At 39.8% G+C, this 24,383-nt stretch overlaps 1 protein-coding gene across 1 annotated transcript in view; it reads left to right on the top strand.

Annotated features, from left to right (window-relative positions):
• Positions 1-24,383, top strand: part of ttc7a (tetratricopeptide repeat domain 7A) — a 155,521-nt gene that overhangs the window by 43,708 nt on the left and 87,430 nt on the right. The window contains 6 exon segments of the mRNA XM_061744697.1: positions 9,110-9,193; positions 9,917-10,021; positions 17,424-17,541; positions 19,528-19,585; positions 21,823-21,895; positions 21,992-22,152. Of these exon segments, the coding sequence (XP_061600681.1) occupies positions 9,110-9,193; positions 9,917-10,021; positions 17,424-17,541; positions 19,528-19,585; positions 21,823-21,895; positions 21,992-22,152 (599 nt within the window).

Raw genomic sequence — 24,383 nt, 5'->3', positions numbered from 1 at the left:
CTGTATCGTGTTTGTCTTCTTCTGCTTCTCCTGTCTCCTGCAGCTCACAATCCACCTCCCTTTGCCGAGCTCGGCCAAACTATGAAAAAAAAATGCGTCTTATATTCCGGAAAATACGGTAACTGCCGGATCAAAAAATCCAACACAACACGACCCGGTCTCTCAGTTTGGGGGGAGGCTGCGACTGAAAATATGTTTTTTTCACCATTGATGTTTTATTGAAGGTTTGCAATATACAAACAATGTACAACAGTTATTTCAGTTCACAACCTGTGCAACATCAGTAGCACAGTGCACAGTCATGCATCATTAACAACAGCAACAAATGACAGTTAAAGGAGCTTGAGGCTCCTTTTAAGAAATGAGACTATCTAGCGCCACCCTTCACCACGACGGCCGTCGGGGGTACTGCAGCCAACAGTGAAGCCGGCACGGGAGAACGGGGAGAACGCGCATGCAGCGTCATGTGACGTCACATCCACAGGACAGCGCGGGAAATTCCGGCCCGGAATTGCAGGATATTTTGCAGCACACAGCCTGTTCAAGGCAACGGAGAGATACACTAGAGCAGGGGTTCCCAACGATTTTTGTGCCAAGGACCAGCAGAAGTATGAACAAAAAGCTCGTGGACCGGTTGACAATTTATGTCAATTTTAATAAACATTTTAGAAAAAAACAATGCATTTTAAATAGGGCTGCAACTAACGACTATTTTAATAGTCAACTAGTCATCGATTAGTCGATTAATCGGATAATTAGTAATTTTTTCTTAAATTTAGTATGAGGTTGCTTTAATTATGTGGCAAATGATAATAAACACGAGAAAGATGGGTACTTCAATGAAAAATAGATATTTTATTCAATTTTGCTGCTGTTCATACAAAAAGTAAATAAAAAAGCCAAGGACAGGCACAGTAATCAGTCAGTATAGACATAAATCCATAAATAAATAAACCTCTGTCCATTATTTTTCATTTTTTAAGGACAGGCAATTGTGTTATATAAAAAATAAATGATAAAATAAAACATCTCTAATTTTTTCTCCATCAAGTGGGTGAAATGGGTTCTGGATGGCAGGACGTTCTCTGGGTTGAACAGGTGCATCATTTGTTGAAACCATGGGGTTGAAACCCATCAGCATCAACCATGGAGAGCATGGTATTTTGTATCTGTAAATAAACTTTGTACTTGTGGAAATATTTTGTGCGTGTGCAAAAAATATTTGTACTTGCAAAAAATATTTGTACTTGCAAAACATATTTGTACTTCTAGATACAAAGCTACAAAGTTTTTTTACAAAGCTACAAAGTTTTTTTACAAAGCTACAAAGTTTTTTTTACAAAAGCTACAAACTTTTTTACAAAAGCTACAAACTTTTTTTCAAAAGCTACAAACTTTTTTTTACAACTACGAATTATGGCGAATTATGGCAGTGTTTTGACGTGTCAAAACTAAGAGCCAATCAGCGATCTTTGGCACGGGTTTCAAAGCGTTTCTGGAGAGCCAATCAGCACATTGCATCGCCTACTGACGTCGCCGCCATATTGGATGTTCAAGACTGCGCTGCAAACTAATACAAGTAAATGGACTTATTTTCATAAAGCGCCTTTCTACAAAGAAATTTACGTTTTATGTCTCATTTATTCATTCACACACGCACTAATATACTTGGGAAACAGTTAGGCACCAAATATAATATATTTAATTTTCTCAGACGGCAAAAAAAGGAACTTTATTGATCCCACATAGGAGTAATTCATGTTATATCAGCTATAAAAACAAATATATATCCCCCCTCACAAAAATAGAGACATATTTTTTTATCAACAAAACAAATAACAAAATAACATATTTTAACCATTTTTCAGACAATAAAATAACAATCACAATAAAATGTAATGTAATGTATAAAAATGTAAAATATGCTCTGTTAATGAGAGAATATGTTTCTCTATTTTTCTTATTTTTGTTAAAGTATTTTGTATCTGTAAATAAACTTTGTACTTGTATAAATATTTTGTGCGTGTGCAAAAAATATTTGTACTTGTAGCAATATTTTGTGCGTGTGCAAAAAATATTTGTACTTGTAGAAATATTTTGTGCGCGTGAAAAAAATATTTGCACTTGCAAAACATATTTGTACTTGTAGATACAAAGCTACAAACGTTTTGAGCATTAATTTGAGCCCATACAGCTGCAGTTATTGATCAGTGAGTGCAGTCTCCTGTTGCAGGAACACGTCTGCTTCTTTTGAAGAAAGGGGTCCATGGTGGCTCTTCATCGGTCTGCATGCATTTAATTTAAAATACTTTTGTCAGGCACAGTCAGGCATAACGTTAAAGCTCTCTTTTAAAGCCAAAATACGCTTAATATCTTACCAAGGCGAGTCCGTTTCGTTCAACACTCCGACGTGCTTTCTCTTCAAACGCTCGTACATTATCAACGTGCTCCCGTGATAAGCAAGGTCTGCTTTGCAAACCTTGCAAGTAATCTTTTTATTCGCCATATCCAGGCTAAAACGCTCCCGAACTTTTGAAGTTTTGTTACCCGCAGCTGCATCCCCCCTGTATCGTGTTTGTGTTCTTTTGCTTCTCCCGTCTCCTGCAGCTCACAATCCACCTCCCTTCCCTTGTTTCTGGAGCTCAGCTGCCTCCCCTAGAACGACCTCTAGCCAGATGTGGGAGGCTGGAGAGGTGGAGACTGGAGACGTTGTCTCAGATTAGTTCTGTCTGTACGTCTGGCTGGTGCCCGGACGGCATCAGTCATTTCACGACCGCACACACACCCAGGTAGTTGCTCCCTGCACCGGGGGATTGATTTGCCGATGAGGCCAGTTTGAGCATTTATTCTAAATTAAATGCGAGCCAGTCGGTGCCATCCATCCTGCATGTGGGGAATGTGATTCACATTGATTGATGGCAAAACTTCTCGCAGCATTAATAAAGCCGTGAGATGTAAGCGGTCTGCTCGGGTATCAGATTTTACCTTGATGTGAATAACGTCTCTGTATTATTACGTCTCTGGATTTCATTGAGCAATATAAGAAGAGGTTAAAGTTTTGAATAAAAAGTCTAATTCATAATTCATAAGATATTCAGAATCCAAAAACTAGGAAATGAAACTGCTTCACAACAGTGCGACTTTATGTTATTCTACAAAATGTTCTTAACTGTAAAATGAAGATGAAACTATTATTTTGTTGCTCTGACAGCTAGCACAGGAAGTTACATAATGCTGCCTCACGACTTCCAGTTTTGAGTCACCAGGCAGTGTTGCCAACTCCTCAGTAAGGAAAGTAGCTATTGGCTGTCCCAAAAGTCGCTAGAAGTCGCTAAATGACGTCATTGCCTAATTTGCATAATTGGCAATTTGCATTTAACTGTAATGGACGCTGTAGGAGAGAGGAATAACGTCGTGGGAGAGACAAAAGTGAGTAAAAAACACCCTTAATATGTTTAGAACTACAAATTAACAACATTTAATGATTTTAATGCTTTGTCTAGATCCACATTACACACATCGGTTTTGTCCTGTATTGTTAAATGTTATAACAGCAAATTTAATCAAAATATTGTTATGTAGGGTGAAATTGCTAGCTCTACAACCAACCCTCCTCCTTTATCCGGGCTTGGGACCGGCAAAGTGACCCAAAAGAAAAAAGAAACGTTTACATTTACATCCCGCTCTGCAAGCCAGCGGCGGCTTTTCGCAAGCGCATTTCATTTGCAGTCTGGACGCGGAGTGGTGAGTGTCTCCTCTCTGCTCTGCTCTGGCCACCAGATAAGTCTCCAATAACACCAGAAAAAGTCGCTAGATTTGTCGCTAGTCGCTTTTTTGAAAAAAAGTCGCTATAGGGGTCCGAAAAGTTGCTAAATCGAGCGACAAAGTCGCTAAGTTGGCAACACTGTCACCAGGTTGGAACAATCGCTGAATTTCTACCTTCGGAGTTAAAGCCGACACGGAAGTTGCAATCCCTCGACTGACCACAAGGGGGTGACTCCAAAACTAAGTCAAAATGTCCAATTTTGCAGCAGAAACAAAGAGATTTCCAGCCTGTTTTGGGTTCTAAAGCTGATTTTGTATCCGTGACAAGTCTACTTTTTTTTTTACCACATCAGATTAAACTATATAAAACAGAATTAGCCGACTAGCAATCATCACGTCCTCATCAGTCGTCACTTTTGCTACGGAGCTATTTCGCTGCAAACATTTGCTGACATTTCCCCATCTACTCTGGTAGGGATTGGCTAAAGCTAATTAGCTTCCATGGCCTGTTTGCCTATTTTCCACCCATCTGCAACATGGCGCCATGCAGCACGAGGTAAAAGAGTCTTCATAAGCGCTTAGTCACAGAGTCTGAAGTCAGCTAAAAGAAGTTCGGCTTTACGACGGATGTCTGAGCCTCCAATGTGTTCAAATGTCAAGTTTAGATCCTGGATTTCTTTGTTTTTTTAAGTATATAGTCCTTATTTAATGGTTTTATTAATAAAATGATCGTTTAATTTGTTGTTAAATCTACATGTATATATATATAACATTAGCTATTGGGTCAGTACTCAGTATCGAGCCATGGGCCGGGGTCAGAATCGTACTGGAATTCAGGAATTCAAAGCAAACAGTGTTTTCATCACTTAAAGGAGCCGTCTGTAAGAAATGTCCAAAACTGGTACTGCAGTCACTTTCAAAATATTGTTGAGCGGCGTGTACCCTCCCCCTCCTCCCCCCGACCAGAGGTTGCCAGGTAGGCTGCAGAATGCAGCAGGAACGTAGGCTGCCATGGCTGCGATAATTAGAGCCGAGCTGGCAACCCGGATGCCGAAACAATACTGACTTGGTGATTGGGAGATAGGTGGAGGGTGGAGCTTCAGAAACAATACTGACTTGGTGATTGGGAGATAGGTGGAGGGTGGAGCTTCAGAAACAATACTGACTTGGTGATTGGGAGATAGGTGGAGGGTGGAGCTTCAGAAACAATACTGACTTGGTGATTGGGAGATAGGTGGAGGGTGGAGCTTCAGAAACAATACTGACTTGGTGATTGGGAGATAGGTGGAGGGTGGAGCTTCAGGCCAAAACAAAAAAATGACAACATAAACATCAGTTGAGGGCTGCAACTCCTCTTTTTAAACTGGAATATCCTGGCTTGAGTGCTGTTGTCAGTGACATAAGTATTTGAAATGAACATGATTTTTAAAATGTCTGTTGACATATCGGGGTCATTTTATGATTCGTTTTATTATTGCTCTTACATACAGCTCCTTTAACACATCTAATAATCTAACGAAGAACCTTTTGTCTCTGAATCCAGGGCAACAGTGACCTAATGAGCCGATAATGTTACCTGACGACGACGTGTCTTTTGGTTATAATCTGCAGGTGGGGGTTAGTTGTAGCACAACAGGGATGATTAAGCTGTACAACTATGTAGCTACTGGGCAGTACGTCTGTGTTTTAGCATGGCACGCTTAGTTTTTGCTAAGCTTGTGATGCTAATTAATATTACTTTACAATGACTCTGATCAAATCTGTCTAAACATCTTTGTTGCAAATGTTGCTACCAAGATGGCGTCTGAAAACAAGGTGCTCCCAGAGCTGAAAGAACAACCTTACACCGCGTCCTAACTGCATGCGAGCGTCCGACTATCGCATCGCACTGCGTGACATCGGACGCTCTCTGTCCACACTGAAAGCGTTATGGGCCTCCACGTTATTTTGATTGACAGCTGAAACTCGCGTTTTACCGCACTACATGCGCTCCTAAAGTGGCAGCACCTCGCGACGCGCTGATTGGCTGGAAGACTATCGAAGCGAGCGACTCCCATTGCTCAGTCTCTCGCTAAGCAGAGACTTGCTATCACATTAAGGTAAATGAAAAAGACACAAGCTTTAGATAATAAATTGTGAAACTTCCAGCTCTCTGTCCATCTCCCTCCAGCAGCTGTCACTTTACTGAGGTTTTTGTAGTGAAATGAGGAGGAATCATAGAGATAACTTCTCATTTCAACTAACTGGATCAGCCGTTCCTCATCATGACTGTTTCCTACAGCGCTTTCAACCGGCTTTCAACACGAGCGACAGGAAGAAAATAGAAGCAGGGTGTCCGACAAATGTTCAGCTCAAAACGTTGCGTCGCATCGCGCTGCGCAGCGCTGCGTCGCTGCGGCCAGTTAGGACAGTCCAATAAAAACTAAAGCAATGGAATTGATTTTGTCGCTGATGCTCGGTTGCATCGCATGTAGTTAGGACACAGTGTTAGCTAGGACCAGCCATCGTTTGGTCACATGTCGCTGGTGCTAGGCTGGCTGTGGTCACTTAGCTGGGGCTGGATGTCCCAAGCCAAGTCACTGGGATTCCCACTTCCGGGTCCCGGCTCTGGCACCACTCATCTTGGATAACGTTGTCCAGTATTCCACTCCAAAGCGTCTTAAAGTGATCTGACGTGACAGTCTCACCTCAAACCAGCTGCTTCAAAACTAGTTACGGCTGGTTTTGCTACGCCAACCACCAGTCAAAAGACCTTTATTCTTAATAAATTTGTTGTTCTAAATAATTTTAGCTGATGTGGTTAAAAAAAAAGAATTGTTGCTATGGAGCTTAAACTGATGTAAATATATTTATTCCTGCTTCATAGTTTGGGCAGTTTACCATGTAGATTAATAGAGATGTTCAGCCCCCGGTGGTCAACTAGGAAACTGAAAATGTTCTCCCTTTGGCATTGACTGGACCTGGAAGAGCAGGTGAAGCCGCGTCGGTCGCTCCATCAGGATATTCAGTATCAGGAGGACAGATATTTGTTTTCTGATACTCCGGTGACCTTCAGTTAAACTGCAGAACATATCTTTAGGACTTTGTCCCCCGGTGAGTTCAACCAGTCCCTAAATGTTGACAACAGTTGCTGGGGATGAATGAGTTGAATTATAGCAGTCACTAAAAGCTTTACTAGTTTATTTAACTTTTATATTTTGTATGAATTTTATCTGACATGCACAGGTGAACAGAAATAAAACTGAAAACCTTTCGAAGTGTCTGAAATTCAACCGGCCTCCGTCCCATCACCCGTCCAGATGACATAAGTTCTGTTTTATGGTTAACTTTGATCCCAGTCTCCACTTGACTTTCCCAAATTACAGTTTGGCCGACCCCCAGCTCTAGCGCGGCACATTAACCCCCGGGGTTAAACTGGGATTTGTCATGGATTGGAGCCTCATTTAGCTGCGCTAACAAGGGTCAGCACTGCCATCCATTAGCAGAAACAGTTTCGGCGTCACATGGCTTTCCATTAAACATAAAAATCCCCCCACTGTTGAGAAAAATCTCAACAACGCTGTCCGGGACTAACGTCAGTTATCAGTAGCCTCGCCCTCTAATTTAATTAGATCCCGGCGAGGGCAGATGATACGCCGGAGCCGTGCACAGCGTGGCATCTCCGTCGGCATGCCACATGATCGGGAGCTTCTCCAGTAAGAGTATGTTATTTAGTCATCATATCAGGCAGACCTTTTCCTGGTTTAGCTCGCTTCTGCATGACTGACAACACCCAGTACTGGAGATGAGGGGGGATGGCATCCCCCCCTGACATAAAAACGGTCCAAATCATCCCCCCTGTAAAACTGCTACCCCCCCTTTCCATCCCTTATGTCATTTCATCAATGAATGTGGTTTTACTGATATTTCAACATTTAGAGTCATCACCAGAAAAATAATACCAGAAAAATGTGACAATTTTCACCTCTTTCAAGTAAATTTTCACTTGAAATAAGTAGGAAAATCTGCCAGTGGGACAAGATTTATCTAAAAAAAATCTTTAGTTAAAATGTCTCATTTTTAGTCAAACAAATCTCATTACACTTAAAATGTAAAGTGTAATTACCAGGAAAATAACTTATTTGACAATTTTAACCTGTTTCAAGTAGATTTTCACTTAAAATAAGTAGAAAAATCTGCCAGTGGAACAAGATTTTTTTGCTTCTAATGAGAAGATAAATCTTGTTCCACATGCAGATTTTTCTACTTATTTCAAGTGAAAATGTACTTGAAACAGGTGAAAATTGTCAAATAAGTTATTTTTCTGGTAATGACTCTTATTTTAAGTGTAATGAGATTTTTTTGACTGGTTTTCTATCCATTATTTTTTTAAGTTTGATTATACACTGCAAAAACTCCAAATCTCAACAAGAATATTTGTCTTATTTCTAGTTAAAATGTCTCATTTTTAGTTAAGTTTTAGTTTTAGTCAAAAAATCTCATTACACTTAATACAAGACTCCTCACTGAAAAAAAAAAACAATTTTCACCTGTTTCAAGTAGATTTTCACTTGAAATAAGTAGAAAAATCTGCCAGTGGAACAAGATTTATTTTGCTTCTAATGAGAAGATAAATCTTGTTCCACTGGCAGATTTTCCTACTTATTTCAAGTGAAAATGTACATGAAACAGGTGAAAATTGTTGTTTTTTCCAGTGATGAGTCTTGTTTTAAGTATAATGAGATTTTTTTTACTAAAATGAGACATTTTAACTAGAAATAAGACAAATATTCTTGTTAAGATTTTGAGTTTTTGCAGTGATCCATTTTAATTATCCTGTGAAGGACAGAGTCATATTGATAAGTTCAGAAAAGTGTTTTTTATTGTTGTGTTTTGATGTATTTGATGTAAGCCCAGTGGATATTTAAAGCTTACAGAAGGCTGCATTTAACTGCTGCTATGTCATTCCTGCAGTATTTCTGCAGCTGTTTTGGTCAGTGCTATTATTTGTAATATATTATATTATTTGTAATCAGCACAAATTATCTGTCCCCATATGATCAAATCCACCATCCCCCCTGATTTTCTTTTACAATTCGAGTACTGACAACACCTGACTGAGCGGCTAACCCACGCGTATCTGAGGCAGCGCACAGGTGGGTGGTGACCGGCGCCTGACAAGCACTTCCCACCTTCAAAAGATGTGACCTAGAACACGGCCAGCGCGGCTAAATGACTCCATAAAGGAGGAAAAATGTGGCATCAAGCAGGTTCAGGAGCGTTTTTCGCTTCTCCACTTGAACCTCCACATCCCACTCGTGCAAAAAAAAGTTGCGTAACGTATCTGTGCATCTCCTCCTCGCAGTGTCTGGAGCGAGCCATGAAGTTTTCATTCAACGAGTTCCACCTCTGGCACCAGCTGGGCCTGTCACTCATGGCGGCCGGGAAGGTGAGCTCATTCCTCCGAATATATCATCAGTAGAGCCTCACACACACACACACGCACACACACACGCACCGCACCCAAAGGAGACATCCATCCCCTGCCAATCCTCTGCCCTCTGCACCGCCGTGCTCGTCCTCAACAGCCTCACAGATGCCGTGAATGCAACTCAGAAAAAGTGAATTTCTTCATTATCTGAGCCGTGCATAAACTGTATGGAGGCTTAATTTCAAAATCTACATACTTGGAGACCTTAAAACGAGGTGAACTTACTCCCAGGGCGTGTATGCGTACGTGTGTGTGTGACAGAAACATTGATCTGGGTTGCGGGATAAAGTGACACTGCAGATCAATGGAGAACTCTAGAAATAGTCTGCTCCCTAGAAGGAGAGGGGGGCCGCCTCGCCGTCGTCACGTCCGCTTGCTATTTAGGACCGGCCCCTGTGTGTGTGTGTGTGTGTGTGTGTGTGTCTGTGTGTGTGTGAGAGCACATGTGCGCGTGCATGTGGTCCATTAATGATTGACCTACATGTGTTAAGTGACTGTGTGCCTAAATGGGTCTATTAGAGCCGTGTAAGGACGCTTGATGTAGGTTTAATACACTCGCTTAAACGCGACCCACGTCATCCGCGGCTGCAGGATAATGGACCGCTGCGTGTGCAAGAATCACAAACTGTTACTGACATTTCTGTGTGTGTGTGTGTGTGTGTGTGTGTGTGTGTGTTTCAGGGGGTTGGTGCTGTGTCTGTATTTAAAGAGTGTGCCAGGATGAGACCGGAGGATCCTTCGTTGCCGCTGCTTGCTGCTAAAATCTGCATCGGTCAACTGCATTGGGTGAACATGCACACGTTATCCACCTGTATACTGGTCACATGACCAGCACACGATATCCACCTGTATACTGGTCACATGACAGGCACACATTATACCAGGGGTCTGCAACCCAAAATGTTGAAAGAGCCATATTGGACCAAAAACAAATATGTCTGGAGCCGCAAAAAATGAAAAGTCTTGTATAAGCCTTAGAATGAAGGCAACACATGCTACATGTTTCTATATTAGTTATAACTGGGGGAAGATTTTTTTTTTTCATTATGCACTTCAAGAAAAAAGTCGAAATGTCGAGAAAAAAGTTGAAATGTCGAGAAAAAAGTCTGAATGTCAAGATTAATGTTGAAGTACAATCTTGAGAAAAAAGTCGAAATGTTGAGAAAAAAGTCTAAATTTCGAGAAAAAAGTCAAAATATTAAGATTAAAAAGGAAAGGAAAAAGGAAGAAAAAAAGAAGAAAAAAAGGAAAAAGAAGAAAAAGAGAAAAAAACGGAAAAAGAGAAGAGAAAAAAAGGGAAAAAAATGTCGAGAAAAGAGTCGAAATGTTCAGAAAAAAGTCAAAATTTCAAGAAAAAAGTCAAAATATTAAGATGAAAAAGGAAGAAAAAAAGAAGAAAAAAAGGAAAAAGAAGAAAAAGAGAAAAAAACGAAAAAAGAGAAGAGAAAAAAAAGGGAAAAAAATGTCGAGAGAAAAGTCGAAATGTCGAGACAAAAGTCGAAACGTCGAGAAAAAAATCGAAATGTCAAGATTAATGTTGAAGTACAATCTCGAGAAAAAAGTCGAAATGTTGAGAAAAAAGTAAAAATTTTGAGAAAAAAGTTGAAATGTCGAGATTAAAAAAGAAAGGAAAAAGGAAGAAAAAAAGAAAAAACGGAAAAAAGAAAAAAAAAAGATAAAAGAAGAAAAAAAGAAGGAAAAAAAGAAAAAAAGAGAAAAAAGGAAGAAAAGAAAAAAAGAAGAAAAAAGCGAAAAAAAGAAGAAAAAAAGGGAAAAAAAATTCCAAAAATTTCATTTTTGAAAAAGCTCCAGGAGCCACTAGGGCGGCGCTAAAGAGCCACATGCGGCTCTAGAGCCGCGGGTTGCCGACCCCTGCATTATACCGAACTACACCCATATACGGTATTAAAAGAGCCAGAAAAACTCTCTGTGACATCACTCATACCCCTTTTCCACCAAACCGGTTCCAGGGCTGGTTCTGGTTCTGGTTCTAGGCCAGTACTGAGTTTGGAACCGGTCTTTCTGTTTCCACTGACAAAGAACTGGCTCCGGGCAAGAAAAAACCGGTTCCAAAGTAGCACCAACTCTTTGCTGGGCTAGAAGAAAGAACCGCTTACGTAAGCGGAGGGGGCGGAGATGCTCCCCTCAACACCCGAGCTGTGGAAAAGCAAACCGGTTCTCAGCTGATTCACAAGTTGAACCAGTTGTGAACCAGCACCAGAACTGGCCCAGAACCAGCTTAGTGGAAAAGGGGTACCATAGGTTTTCTGAGGGGTTCTTTGTCCCCCTCGTCTCAATAAACGCTTGATTTCAGAGTCAAAGTCAGACTCATAACTACAGCCCAGAGTTTTAATACATTTTTCCGGTTCCCGCTTTGCTTTGGCCAACCTAAACCACATGAGGTTGCACACTAATCTGGCTCTGGTGTTGAATCGTGGGCTGAACCTTTGGAAAGTGCAGTTGTCTCACATTCCCTCCACGTGCCACCTGGCAAGAGAGGCACCTCCTCAACGTACCGCAAGTGAAATAAAGATAAAAGTGCCACCTATTGTAACTCCAGGGCACGTACTTATATCTCTGATGGAGTCATTCTCTAATAACCATCCCACTTTTGGGTTCCGGACCCATCGGTTGAGGATCCCCGCTCTAAACAACCCCTGGTTTAACCAATAAAATTAATATTTTTAGTATTTTTTAAAATTTGAATCTGAATTTCATAATCCACGCTATTTTAGCGTCAACCGATGATGCTAAATGATGATGCTAACACGGGTTTCGGCAACCCGGGGCTCTAGAGCTGCATGCGGCTCTTTAGCGCCGCCCTAGTGGCTTGTGGAGCTTTTTCAAAAATGTTTGACCTTTTTTTTTTCCTTTTTTTCTTCTTTTTCCCTGTTTTCTCTTTTTCTCTTTTTTTCTTTTTTTCCTTCTTTTTTTTTTCTTTTTTCCATTTTTTCTCCTTTTTTTCCTTTTTTTCTCTTTTTGTCTTCCTTTTTCCTTTCTTTTTTAATCTCAACATTTCAACTTTTTTCTCGAGATTGAACTTCAACATCTCTTAATCTCGACATTTCGACTTTTATCTTGAAATTTCGACTTTTTTCTTGAAGTGCATAATGAAAAAAACAATCTTCCCCCAGTTCTAACTAATATAGAAACATGCAGCGTGTTGCCTTCATTCTAAGGCTTAGACAAGACATTTCATTTTTTGCGGCTCCACATATATTTGTTTTTTGTGTTTTTGGTCCAATATGGCTCTTTCAACATTTTGGGTTGCCGACCCCTGTACTAACATAATCTGATGATATTTTAATGTCATATTTTGTTAATATTTTGAATTTCACTATTATTTGATATGGCATACCGTTAAAAAAGAATCTAAATCAGTTAAAGTTCATCATTGGTTACCATGGTGATGTAGCCGGTTAAAAGAGATCCTGGTTTTAGACTCCCACCTAAACCCTCCTCCCAATGTGGGGGTTAAAACACGACGTGTCATCTTGACTGTGAATATCCCACAACCCTTGAAGATGCTCACATGGCATCACCGTAAAGCTCTGGTTTTCACATGTGCATCACCATAATGCTCTGGTTTTCACATGTGCATCACCATGGGTACACGTATACATCAGCACAACGTTTATACACAGCCCAAAGCTCTATCAGCCGTATCTTGACACATCAGTGCAGCTATAAAGTCTAAAAGGTTGGAAAACCCAGTTTTACGTAACAGCTCCACATATAGAATTGACTCTCAGTTGAATTGTTGGGATTTACTTTCCTTTTCTTCAGAAAGTAAAGCCGGGCGCCTCGGGAGTTATTGTTAGAGAGGCTTAAACGAGTCAAAGAGGCTCCGAATGTCTTTTGAAAGGCAGATTTTCTGATATCTAATGCTGAAGGTGATGGAGGACTTGGAATGACACGCCTCATGCTGCTCCTCTGCAGCCACGTGAAACTTAAGCCTTTTCTCTTCCTCCTCCCAGATCGGGGCTCGACCTCTGCAGTTGCTGTTAACTAACATTTCCAAGTGACTTTTCGGAGTGGGCATTTGCGCCCTGGAAGTATTTGCTTTTTATAGCCTTCCCGTGCTTTGTAGGCATCTGTTCGGTATATTTCCAGATCCTCAGTCAGTTGTCAGAAGGAGCCAACAGTTGAGTCATACCAAGAGAGACTTTGCCCAATAAGCACTTGCACAAGCTCATTTCTCAGTGCAGCCATGTAGATAGATAGATAGATACCGTCTCCTGTTATATTCTAATCTGTAATTTTCATTCTGCAAAAAAGAGCCATAAGAATAATCAGTAGAAAACGATATAGAGATCCAACAAATCCATTATTCCTTCAGTTAAAATTGTTGAAAACTAGTACACTATAGTATTCTGCAAATTATGTTTAAAGCTCATAAAAAAAAACTTTACCAATCAACATTAAGAAAAGATTTGAAAAAAGAGAAAGCAAGTATAACTTAAAAGGAACAGATATTTAAAAAAAAAACAAGATTCAGGACTAAATTGATGGAACGTTGTGTTTCTGTGAAAGGAATCAGTTTATGGAACAATCTGAATAAAGAAAACAAAGAATCCAAATCAAACATTACATTCAAATGAACAATTAAAGCCTGTATGTTAAGTAAATATAATGAAATATGTTAGTTCATTTTTATTTCATTTTATTCTTTATTTCATTCAAAAAACAAAACAATTTAATACAAACACAAATACAAATGTTCCTAACTTATGAATGAAAAGGGAGCAGAAAGAAGAAGAATCTTATCTGATCTGCCCCTTTCACAAATAACATAAATTAATAATAATTAAAAAAAAAAAAAAAAAAAAAAACTAAGTGAATAAAAACAACTAAAATAAAATTAAAATAACATTAAATAAAATTACCACCGCCTACGGGTATGTCAATCAAACTCAACATTTTTCATTATATTTCCTTAACATACAGGTTTTAATTTGATTGACATACCCATAGACGGCGGTAATTTAATTTTATTTTAATTTTATTTAATTTTAGTTTTTTTATTCACTTAGTTGTTGTTTTTTATTAGTAGTATTTTTAATTTATGTTATTTGTGAAGTTATTTCTTGGAAAAAGGGGCAGATCAGATAAGATTCTTCTTCTTTCTGCTCCCTTTTCATTCACAATTTAAGAACATTTGTATTTGTATTTGTATTGAATTATTTATTTATTTTTGAATGAAATAAAGAATAAAATGAAATGAAAAACAAATGTTATCTTAATGAACTGAACTAATCTGACCATAGTGGGTGTTATTTTAGCCATGCTGTTATTTATTTAGCATAACCCAAAATCCTGTAGGAAATACGAGTGAACACAAATTAGATCCCTCTTTGGACCGAGCGTAGTTCCCCATCTATGGAGACCCTCCGCAATTATCCCCGTCCCCAGAGAGAACTGAACCAGAGCTCTGAACGACCTTTGACCCGCGGCTCGACCCGTAGCTCACACCTCCCTCGTCGTGAAAGCTATGAAGGGGGTCGTAAAACACCAGCTCATCAGAGCTAAAGACTCCAGGACGCCCAGTCCAGTCCAAGCAGGGGCGTGGGTGACACGAACAACATGTATCATGGACACGGCCCCCAATATCTGGGCCGACCAAACTCTTCAGCCCCACGTCCTGGTCACCAAACTCTCCAAACTTCCACCTGGAGGACTAGTTAATCCCGTAGATCTCTGAGGTTCTGACAACACGATCACAGTACGGTCTCAGGTCACTGGACTGAGACAGAACAGTCTGGTTGATCCATCCATCGTTTCTTCATGAAGCCACTTCATCAAATGTCTCTGGTTCAAATGCTCAAATGATTTTGGGTCACGTGATTTAAGTTCAAGATGGATGGATGGATGGATCCTTGTTTCCTTCCTTTCCTTGTTTCCTTGTTTCCTTCCTTCCTTCCTTCTTCCCTTCCTCTTTTCTCCCTTCCTTCCCTTCACTTGTTTCCTTCCTTCCTTCTTCCCTTCCTCTTTTCTCCCTTCCTTCCTTCCTTCCTTCCTTCCTTCCTTCCTTCCTTCCTTCCTTCCTTCCTTCCTTCCTTCCTTCCTTCCTTCCTTCCTTCCTTCCTTCCTTCCTTCCTTCCTTCTTTTCTCTCTTCCTTCCATCCTTCTTTTCTCCCTTCCTTCCTTTCCTTGTTTCCTTCCTTCCTTCCTTCCTTCCTTCCTTCTTTCTTTTCTCTCTTCCTTCCATCCTTCTTTTCTCCCTCCCTTCCTTCCTTCCTTCCTTCCTTCCTTCCTTCCTTCCTTCCTTCCTTCCTTCCTTCCTTCCTTCCTTCCTTCCTTCCTTCCTTCCTTCCTTCCTTCCTTCCTTCCTTCCTTCTTTCTTTTCTCTCTTCCTTCCTTCCTTCCTTCCTTCCTTTCCTTGTTTTCTCCCTTCCTTCCTTCCTTCCTTCCTTCCTTCCTTCCTTCCTTCCTTCCTTCCTTCCTTCCTTCCTTCCTTCCTTCCTTCCTTCCTTCCTTCCTTCCTTCCTTCCTTCATTCTTTCCTCCTTCCTTCCCTTCCTCATTCCTTGACCCGAAGACAGCACAAGGGTTAAAGAAAAACAAGAAATGAGAGAATAGTCAGGACCTTTTTCCATCTGGTAGCGAGTGTGCGTGACCTGTGCGTGCACCCTGACGTGGAGCCGTGTAAACTGCACGCAGCGGCAGCGGCAGCGGCGTGTAATTCCGTGTAAACTTCACGCAGCGGCGGCGGCGTGTAACGCTCCAGCTGCTGGCGATCTGGGCCGGAGGGGCAAAGCTACAACAGTGGTATTTAGCGTGGAGGCAGGAAGAGAATGGGTGAGGGGGCGAGAGGGACTGGGATTAGAAAAGAGGAGCTAACGGGCGAGTGGAGGGGGCACATCTGTCAGTGGCTGGAGATCATGGCAGGCCAGAGACACTAAGAAGCTTACAGTTTTAATCACAATAAGACACTATGACCATAGTGCAGTGTGGCATTACATAAATGGGCCACCGCCGTCAACCATCAGCTCCACCGGACGGCGGGACTGGTGGGAGCTACTCACTTACCTGCTATGTTGTATTTTCAATGTTTTTGTGTTTTGTTTTGCATAATTAGTTCAGTCAGTCTTATTGTTTCAGTCTATTTGAGTTGCAGCTATATGCTTTTATTTTGAAAGGTGTGGAGGAAATTTAAGCACAGCTGTTGTTACTTAATTGATTATGAAAAGTTATAGCAGAAAATATTGACCAATCAGAAGAAGGGGCGGGGCTAATTCATGCCAATTTTGTTCAAGGACTCAAAACTGAGTCCGATGACACCACCCACGAGTCTTTATATCGAACCATTCAAAAGTTCTGGCAGAAAGTAGGAACTATCAAATATGGACCAATCAGATGAAGGGTGGGCGCGCTTTTTGGCGTCTATCGTCGCCACGGTGACACTTTTGACTGAGAAAAGTAATGCGCATCGTTGCAGGATTGAGACGCATATTTTGATGTATAACACACCTGGGTGCACGTTACGGTTCGGGCTGAATTAACTGCCGAAGGAATGGCAATAAATTGCACCAAAATAACACGATTAATTCAAAATGGCCGACTTCCTGTTGGGTTTCGGCCATGGCGCCAAGAGACTTTTCTTTAAGTTGCGACATGATACAGGTGTGTACCGATTTCCGTGCATGTACGTCAAACCGTATTGTGGAGCTTGAGGCACAAAGTTTTCTAGGGGGCGCTGTTGAGCCATTAGGCCACGCTCATTAATGCAAACCATTAAATATCAAATTTATCGCCAGGCCTGGCTTGGTGCAAAATTTGGTGACTCTTGGGGCACGTTTAGGGGGAAAAAAGGCCCTCATTTCATCTGAAAAATGAAAACAGATACAATAGGGCTTTCGCACTGTAAGTGCTCGGGCCCTAAATATATAATAATTAGAAAAAGATTGAACAAATGGAGAGCTGAAGTTCACAAAACTGCATCCGAACAACAACAAGACCTCTGGAACGGCGTCCCACGTACAGACGAGACCAAAGGAAAGTGTTTCTGGATCTGCAAGCTGTTAAATCATGGACCTGCTTCATGTTCACCACTTCATTATTCCCTGTTTGTCAAAGTAAACAATGACACAGTGAGAAAAGTTATACACTGTTGTTCATGTGAGACTGTATTAAGATGTTTTTGCTGGCAGCACCCGAGAGGATTGAGGGCTGTGTGTGTTTGTGTGCAGTACAAGGAAGCGGAGTCCCTGTCCCGGAGTGTGCTGTCCATGGGGGAGGACGCGGGGGCGTTTCTGCCCAGGGCCTACCTGGCGCTGGGACTGAGTCTCAGCCTGCAGGCCTCCGAGGGTGAGGAGACAAACACACACTCATATTCACACTGGTCTGCATGGAAATATCATATTTAAATCTTGCACTTAAAGGCATCATACCTGGTTAATGTAGAAGTAGCAGAGGTGTCTTCAGTATTCACATTCATCACTCAGGTAGAAGTATAAATACTAGAGTTTAAAAATACTCCTGTAGAAGTTGAAGTATCAACTCAAGTTTTTTACTCAAGTAAAAGTATAAAAGTACTGGTTTCAAAACTACTTAAAGTATAAAAGTAAAAGTAATGTAAGGGGGAAAAAAGCCATTAAGGACAAAAGCCATTGAAATGAATGTATCTTAGTATAATGCAAATATATTAAAGAAGCATAAAGGTGCCGTTCATATGGCAGACCACTGCTCTCTAGTCTCTAGAGATGGGTTAAATGCAGAGACCAAATTCCACCAGCCTGGCTGTGTGGTCATTAATAGTAAATAAATAAAATATATGTGTACTATTGAGCATTAACATGTGTTTCAGAGAGCAGGAGATATGATGACTAGTTGCCTATAAGTATTGTAATGGTGCAAAAAGTCAAACTTCAGAGGCATGTTATCATTTATCCTAACCTTTATTGGAATGTACATCCAAGTTTAGTTGCAGGAATCTGAGGGAACGGATGTAAGAACAAAACTGGACAAGAACATCTGAAACAACCACAACCAAATTCACTCTATCCGGATGGAGCAATTTAACTGGATAGTTTTTTTTTAAAGGCCGAAATGAAATAGAGTAACGAGGCTGTTTTTAAAATATAAGGAGTAAAAAGTACAGATAATTGCGTGAAAATGTAAGGAGTAAAAGTAAAAAGTCGTCTGAAAAAGAATTACTCCAGTGAAGTATAGATGACCAAAATTTCTACTTAAGTAAGGTAACGAAGTATTTGTACTTTGTTACTTGATACCTCTGGGAAGTAGCGAGTCAGATTTGTAGTGTATCCTGTTTGTAGTTTGACTTCACAAAAATGACTGCAAGCTAATGGTAAATATTGGTTCCTTTGAAGATTTTCGTAAAGACTTCCTGTGAAATTGACCAAAAGTGTTTATTGCTAGTTAGGGTTGCCGCCCGTCCCTTGAAATACGGAATTGTTACGTAATTGGGAATTAAAAGTTGCGTTCCGTATTAAACCAATACAGACACATATTATGCTCTTATTTATTTATGTCATAATATAATATACAGGTGAAGGTCGGAACATTTGAATATATTGCAAAACTTCATTTGTAGTAAATTCAACTAAAAGGGAAACAAATATATTATTTCCCACTACATGCAAAGTGAGATATTTCAAGCCTTTATTTGTTATAATTTTGGTGATTTGGCTCACAGTTTATGAAAACCCCAAATAAAAAATCAAAAAAAAAATTTGAATATATTATGAAATCAATAAACAATTCAATCATCAAAATTATAACAAATAAAGGTTTAAAATATCTTGCTTTGCATGTAATGAGACTATTTAATATACATGTATTAGTTTCACCTTTTAAGTTGAATTATTGAAATAAATTAACTTTTACACCATATTCTAGTTGAATTATTGAAATAAGTTAACTTTTACACCATATTCTTCACCTGTAGGCTATATTCTACATCTTGGCTGATATGGACATACATAGCATAGGAGGCTATTTCAGTTTCTATATGGTTGTCTGTCTGTACAGTCATGCAAGTTCAATGCTATTAAAAGCACTTTAAACTATAAATCAAAGCGTTTTGTTTTTTCATATAAAATAAATACATTTCTATACATTTTAGAAGTTTTGGGGATGTCCTTTTTTTGGCGCCTGCGCTGCTGAAATCAGGGCATCCCTTATTTTTATTTCTGAAAGGTGGCAACCCAATTGCTAGTTGTTAATTACCAAAAAACAACTGAACCTCTGGATGGATTTAATGAGATGCTGCACTTTTAAGCAATTATTCAAAGATCTCCAGTTGAACTGAAGTTGATCTTGTTCTCTCTGCAGCAACTCTGAAAGAGGAGCGAAACGAACTCAACAGAAAAGCTCTGCAGGCTCTGAACAAGTACGTCCCAGACCCTGAAATCCCCCCACACGTGTTTGTATACATGCATACTGATCAGCTCACGCTTATGGAGGATTTTTTGTGCCAAAATTAAATAAATAAATACATCATTAATAAATTAAAATGGGAATGAAATATATCATTAATTAATTAAATGTCTTTAATTAATTAAAATTAGAATTAAATATGTAATTAATTAATTAAAATACAATTAATTTTAAGTAAAAAAATATATTTATTATTTCAGCATTTAATTAATTAATGACACAATTAATTAATGATTTCGTGTTGTGTGAATCATGAAATGTAAAACTGCATTTAATTAATTAATGACACATTACATTAATTAATGATGTATTTATTTATTTAATTTTGGCACAAAAAATCCTCCATAACGCTGACCTCACACTTCACCAGTTTCCAAGTGGCCTCCAAATCTACACAGTCTTGCTCGTTAGCTTGCTCGTTAGCTCATAATTACCATTTCCACCTAAATACGAATGTTCAAAGACCAGGCAGAAGGAGATGACGCTGCCGTGAGCCACAGGAGACTTACAGGCCGGTTGATAACGTCGACAAAAGCCTGAACTCAGCAGAGATTTATGTGACACAAAGAAAATAAACTTCACTTTCTGCAACCCCATTCGGATTTCGGTCCAGTCTTTGATGTTTTTCACTTCATAAATCGCACTAAAAAACAAAACTTTGCTCGATTCATCTAAATCAGGGGTCGGCAACCCAAAATGTTGAGAGAGCCATATTGGACCAATAACACAAAAAACAAATATGTCTGGAGCCGCAAAAAATGAAAAGTCTCGTATAAGCCTTAGAATGAAGGCAACACATGCTGTATGTATCTATATTAGCTATAACTTGGGGGAGAAATGTCGAGAAAAAAGTTGAAATGTCGAGAAAAAAGTCAATTTTGTGAATAAAGTCGATATGTCGAGAAAAAAGTCTAAATGTCAAGATTAATGTTGAAGTACAATGTCGAGAAAAAATTTGAAATGTTGAGAAAAAAGTTGAAATGTCGAGGAAAAAGTCAAAATTTCGTTAAAAAGTGGAAATGTTGAGAAAAAAGTCAAAATGTCGAGGAAAAAGTGGAAATGTTGAGATTAATGTTGAAGTACAATCTCGAGAAAAAAGTCAAAATGTCGAGAAAAAAGTCAAAATTTTGTGAAAAAAGGAAATAAAAAAGAAGGAAAAAAAGCAAAAAAGAAGAAAAAAAGAGAAAAAAATGAAAAAAAAGAAGAAAAAAAAGGAAAAAAAGGTCAAATACTTTTGAAAAAGCTCCAGGAGCCACTAGGGTGGCGCTAAAGAGCCGCATGCGGCTCTAGAGGGGTTGCTGACCCCTGATCTAAATCAACCAATGTTCGTGTCATGCAGGAACAATTCTACTTTGCAAGACTTGTATCTTTGTTTAGATTTCATAACTGTTTGGCGTGACGGCGCTTAAGCTATGTGAGTACAAAGTGCTCCAAACTAACGTGACGTTTTGCTTAAAAATCCTCTGTAAAGTTTGAATAAATCAGGTTTATTTCACTGCGTTCATGTAAATTTGGTGGGGTTGCAATGAAGGCGGGGCATCAGTGATATAACTCAGGTGACATCTTTTAGTGTGAGACGGCAGTTGTTGGTTGTAGTCGTGTAAAAAATGGACCCCCATACGATCCAGTCTTCAAAGGCTGGAAACTCTCAAACTTGTCACTTAAAACTTAAAATACCGGCTCAGTGTCTTTATAAGAGAAGGTGGCACACGCTAATCTTTTAAAACTGTTTCCATTGGTTGGATTAGATGCCGGTTTTAGACGTATCAACGTTTTTTCATTTGCACCACGTTCCTCTTTTTGTACCTCGTTTTGAGTTTGTGAATTTGAATCGTTTCTGTACTTGAAACCGTTTTCCTTAACTGAGACGCATTAGGCCGTTGCAGTGCGTTTGGCCCTTGTCGGCCACCGTATCTGAGTCTCCCTACGAACCACCTGAGAAGCACATATATACATACATATACTGTATTTCCAGAGACTGTGTCCCCTGAATCTGCTTCTGCTGCCCTCAACGTCTGTTTTGACAAACCATAATACATTTTTTTGTGTTTGTCTTTCCGTGGGTCCATCTGTTGCTGATACATTACAGTATATACTCTGTGGATGTTACATAACATCATTTTACTTTCACTGACATCCAGTTTTTCTTAGTTTATGACACAATACATGGATTCTGTGATTCCTCCACAGAGCTCATTCATTAGATGCTCAGGATGCTCAGATTTCCATGTACCTGGCTCTCCAGTTGGCCCTTGTGCGCCAGGTAAGCAGAAATAAAAGAGAATGATGTAGTTGTTTTTTAATCAACAGGAGAAAAAGAGTCTCTGGTTTAATCTGAAAATGGATTTACACCTCTCAGGTGTCGGCAGCTATGGAGCCCCTGCAGGCAGCGTTGTCTCTCCGCGAGGATGACTTGCACTCCCTCCACCTGCTGACCCTGCTGCTCAGTGCCCAGAAGCATCACAGTCATGCCCTGGACACCCTGGGCCTGGCCCTCAGCCAGCACCCCGACAACTTCAAGTAAAGCCCACTACAACATCCCACTCGCACTTGAAACAGAAAAATGTTGTGCGAATTTAGGACAAGTCGATCGATCGGTGTTCTCACTGAAACTTTTTTCTATGATACTTTTGTAACTTTGAGCGTCTGTGAGGACGACTGTCTTCAGTGAGAGCTGCATTAAGGACTTGTCCTCGCTCCAGCTCTCTCTGCAGGGATTGGGTGTCTCAGCTCAACTATGTTGGAGGCCAATTACACAAACACACTCACACATTTGGCGCCTTATTTAGACGTGCCAGAGTGGAAGCCTGCATTGCGGTACCTTTGCACCTCATGCACCCTTACCCTTTAAGCCCCGTAAACCCAACCCCAGCAGGCTGAATTTGTGACAGAACTGGCAGATTCTAATGCATTAACCCCCTAACTACCACCAGTACTCGAGTTGTAAAAAAAAAATCAGGGGGGATGGTGGATTTTATCATATGGGGACAGATAATTTGTGCTGATTACAAATAATATAATATATTACAAATAATAGCACTGACCAAAACACCTGCAGAAATACTGCAGGAATGACATAGCAGCAGTTAAATGCAGCCTTCTATAAGCTTTAAATATCCACTGGGCTTACATCAAATACATCAAAACACAACAATAAAAAACACTTTTCTGAACTTATCAATATGACTCTGTCCTTCACAGGATAAGTAGAATGGATCACTGCAAAAACTCAAAATCTTAACAAGAATATTTGTCTTATTTCAAGTTAAAATGTCTCATTTTAGTAAAAAAAATGTCATTACACTTAAAACAAGACTCATCACTGGAAAAAACAACAATTTTCACCTGTTTCAAGTAGATTTTCACTTGAAATAAGTAGAAAAATCTGCATGTGGAACAAGATTTTTTTTAGATAAATCTTGTCCCACTGGCAGATTTTCCTACTTATTTTAAGTGAAAATGTACTTGAAACAGGTGAAAATTGTCAAATAAATAAGTTATTTTTCTGGTGATGACTCTAAATGTTGAAATAGCAGTAAAACCACATTCATAGATGAAATGACATAAGGGATGGAAAGGGGGGATGGCAGTTTTACAGGGGGGGTGATTTTAACTGTTTTTATTTCAGGGGGGGATGCCGTCCCCCCTCATCTCCAGTACTGACTACCACACAGATGAGACTAAACCAAATTAAAACAGTTTTTTTCCCTGGACACATCCAACATCTAGAGTTTGAAACTTTCACCTTCCAGTTGAGTTAATCGATGGATCCATCTATTTCAGGGTCATACTATGGAGCTCCATGCAGAAATACCAATTCATACAAAGATGTCACTGGGCATGCTAAATGTTAAAGTCCACGACAGCACAATTAATTAAAAGAAGACTAGACGAGAATGATTTGTCTAGACAGGTTAGAGAAACTGCATGTGAGACCTCCGGGACAATTTCCTCTGGACAGATCAGCCCAAACTGGAGCCTTTGACCTTTTAATGTCCGGCACCGTGTTAGTCTGATGAAAACCAAACACAGCGTTTCAGTAGAAACGGCTCACGCTCACTGTCAAGCGCGGCGGCGGAGTGATGAGGGCGATAAGGGGTTTTGTCGCCACGGGAGGTGGCACCTTGCAGTCGTTGAGTGGAAAACACTTTATTCTTTGAGGGCGTCTGACCAACAGCTAACACTTGGTTGAAACTGCGTCAAACTGCAGGACAATCATCCCAAACACACCAGCTTTCAAATGAACCTGAACACACAGGTTAGGTTAGGTACTGTAACTTTATTGATACCCGAAGGTGGATTTGTTTGCAGGTAAAAAGTAGAAACTTACAACAACACCATACAGTGCAGTGACAGTGACACAAGACAAACAGGAGAATAACAAAACAAAACATTGACGGACAAACAAAACTAATGCTCCAGATTGAATAAGCATTACAATCGATAAATAAATAAATAAATAAATAGGCCTTCATCAGGGGTCGGCAACCGCCCTAGTGGCTCCTGGAGCTTTTTAAAAAATGTTTGACCTTTTTTTCCTTTTTTTCCTGGAGCTTTTTAAAAAATGTTTGACCTTTTTTTCCTTTTTTTCCTCTCTTTTTTCCCTTCTTTTTTTTCCCCTTCCCTTCATCCAATTTCGTTGTACCTGTACAAATGACAATAAAGACATTCTAATTCTAATTATTTTCTTTTTTCTTCTCTTTTTCCTTTCCTCAACGTTTCGACTTTTTTCGCAACATTTTACTTTTTTC

This window comes from Cololabis saira, chromosome 17 (assembly GCF_033807715.1).
Source record: "Cololabis saira isolate AMF1-May2022 chromosome 17, fColSai1.1, whole genome shotgun sequence".
Taxonomy (NCBI): domain Eukaryota; kingdom Metazoa; phylum Chordata; class Actinopteri; order Beloniformes; family Belonidae; genus Cololabis; species Cololabis saira.
Note: the sequence above shows the minus strand (reverse complement) of the source record. Positions and strands in the feature narration are given on the sequence as shown.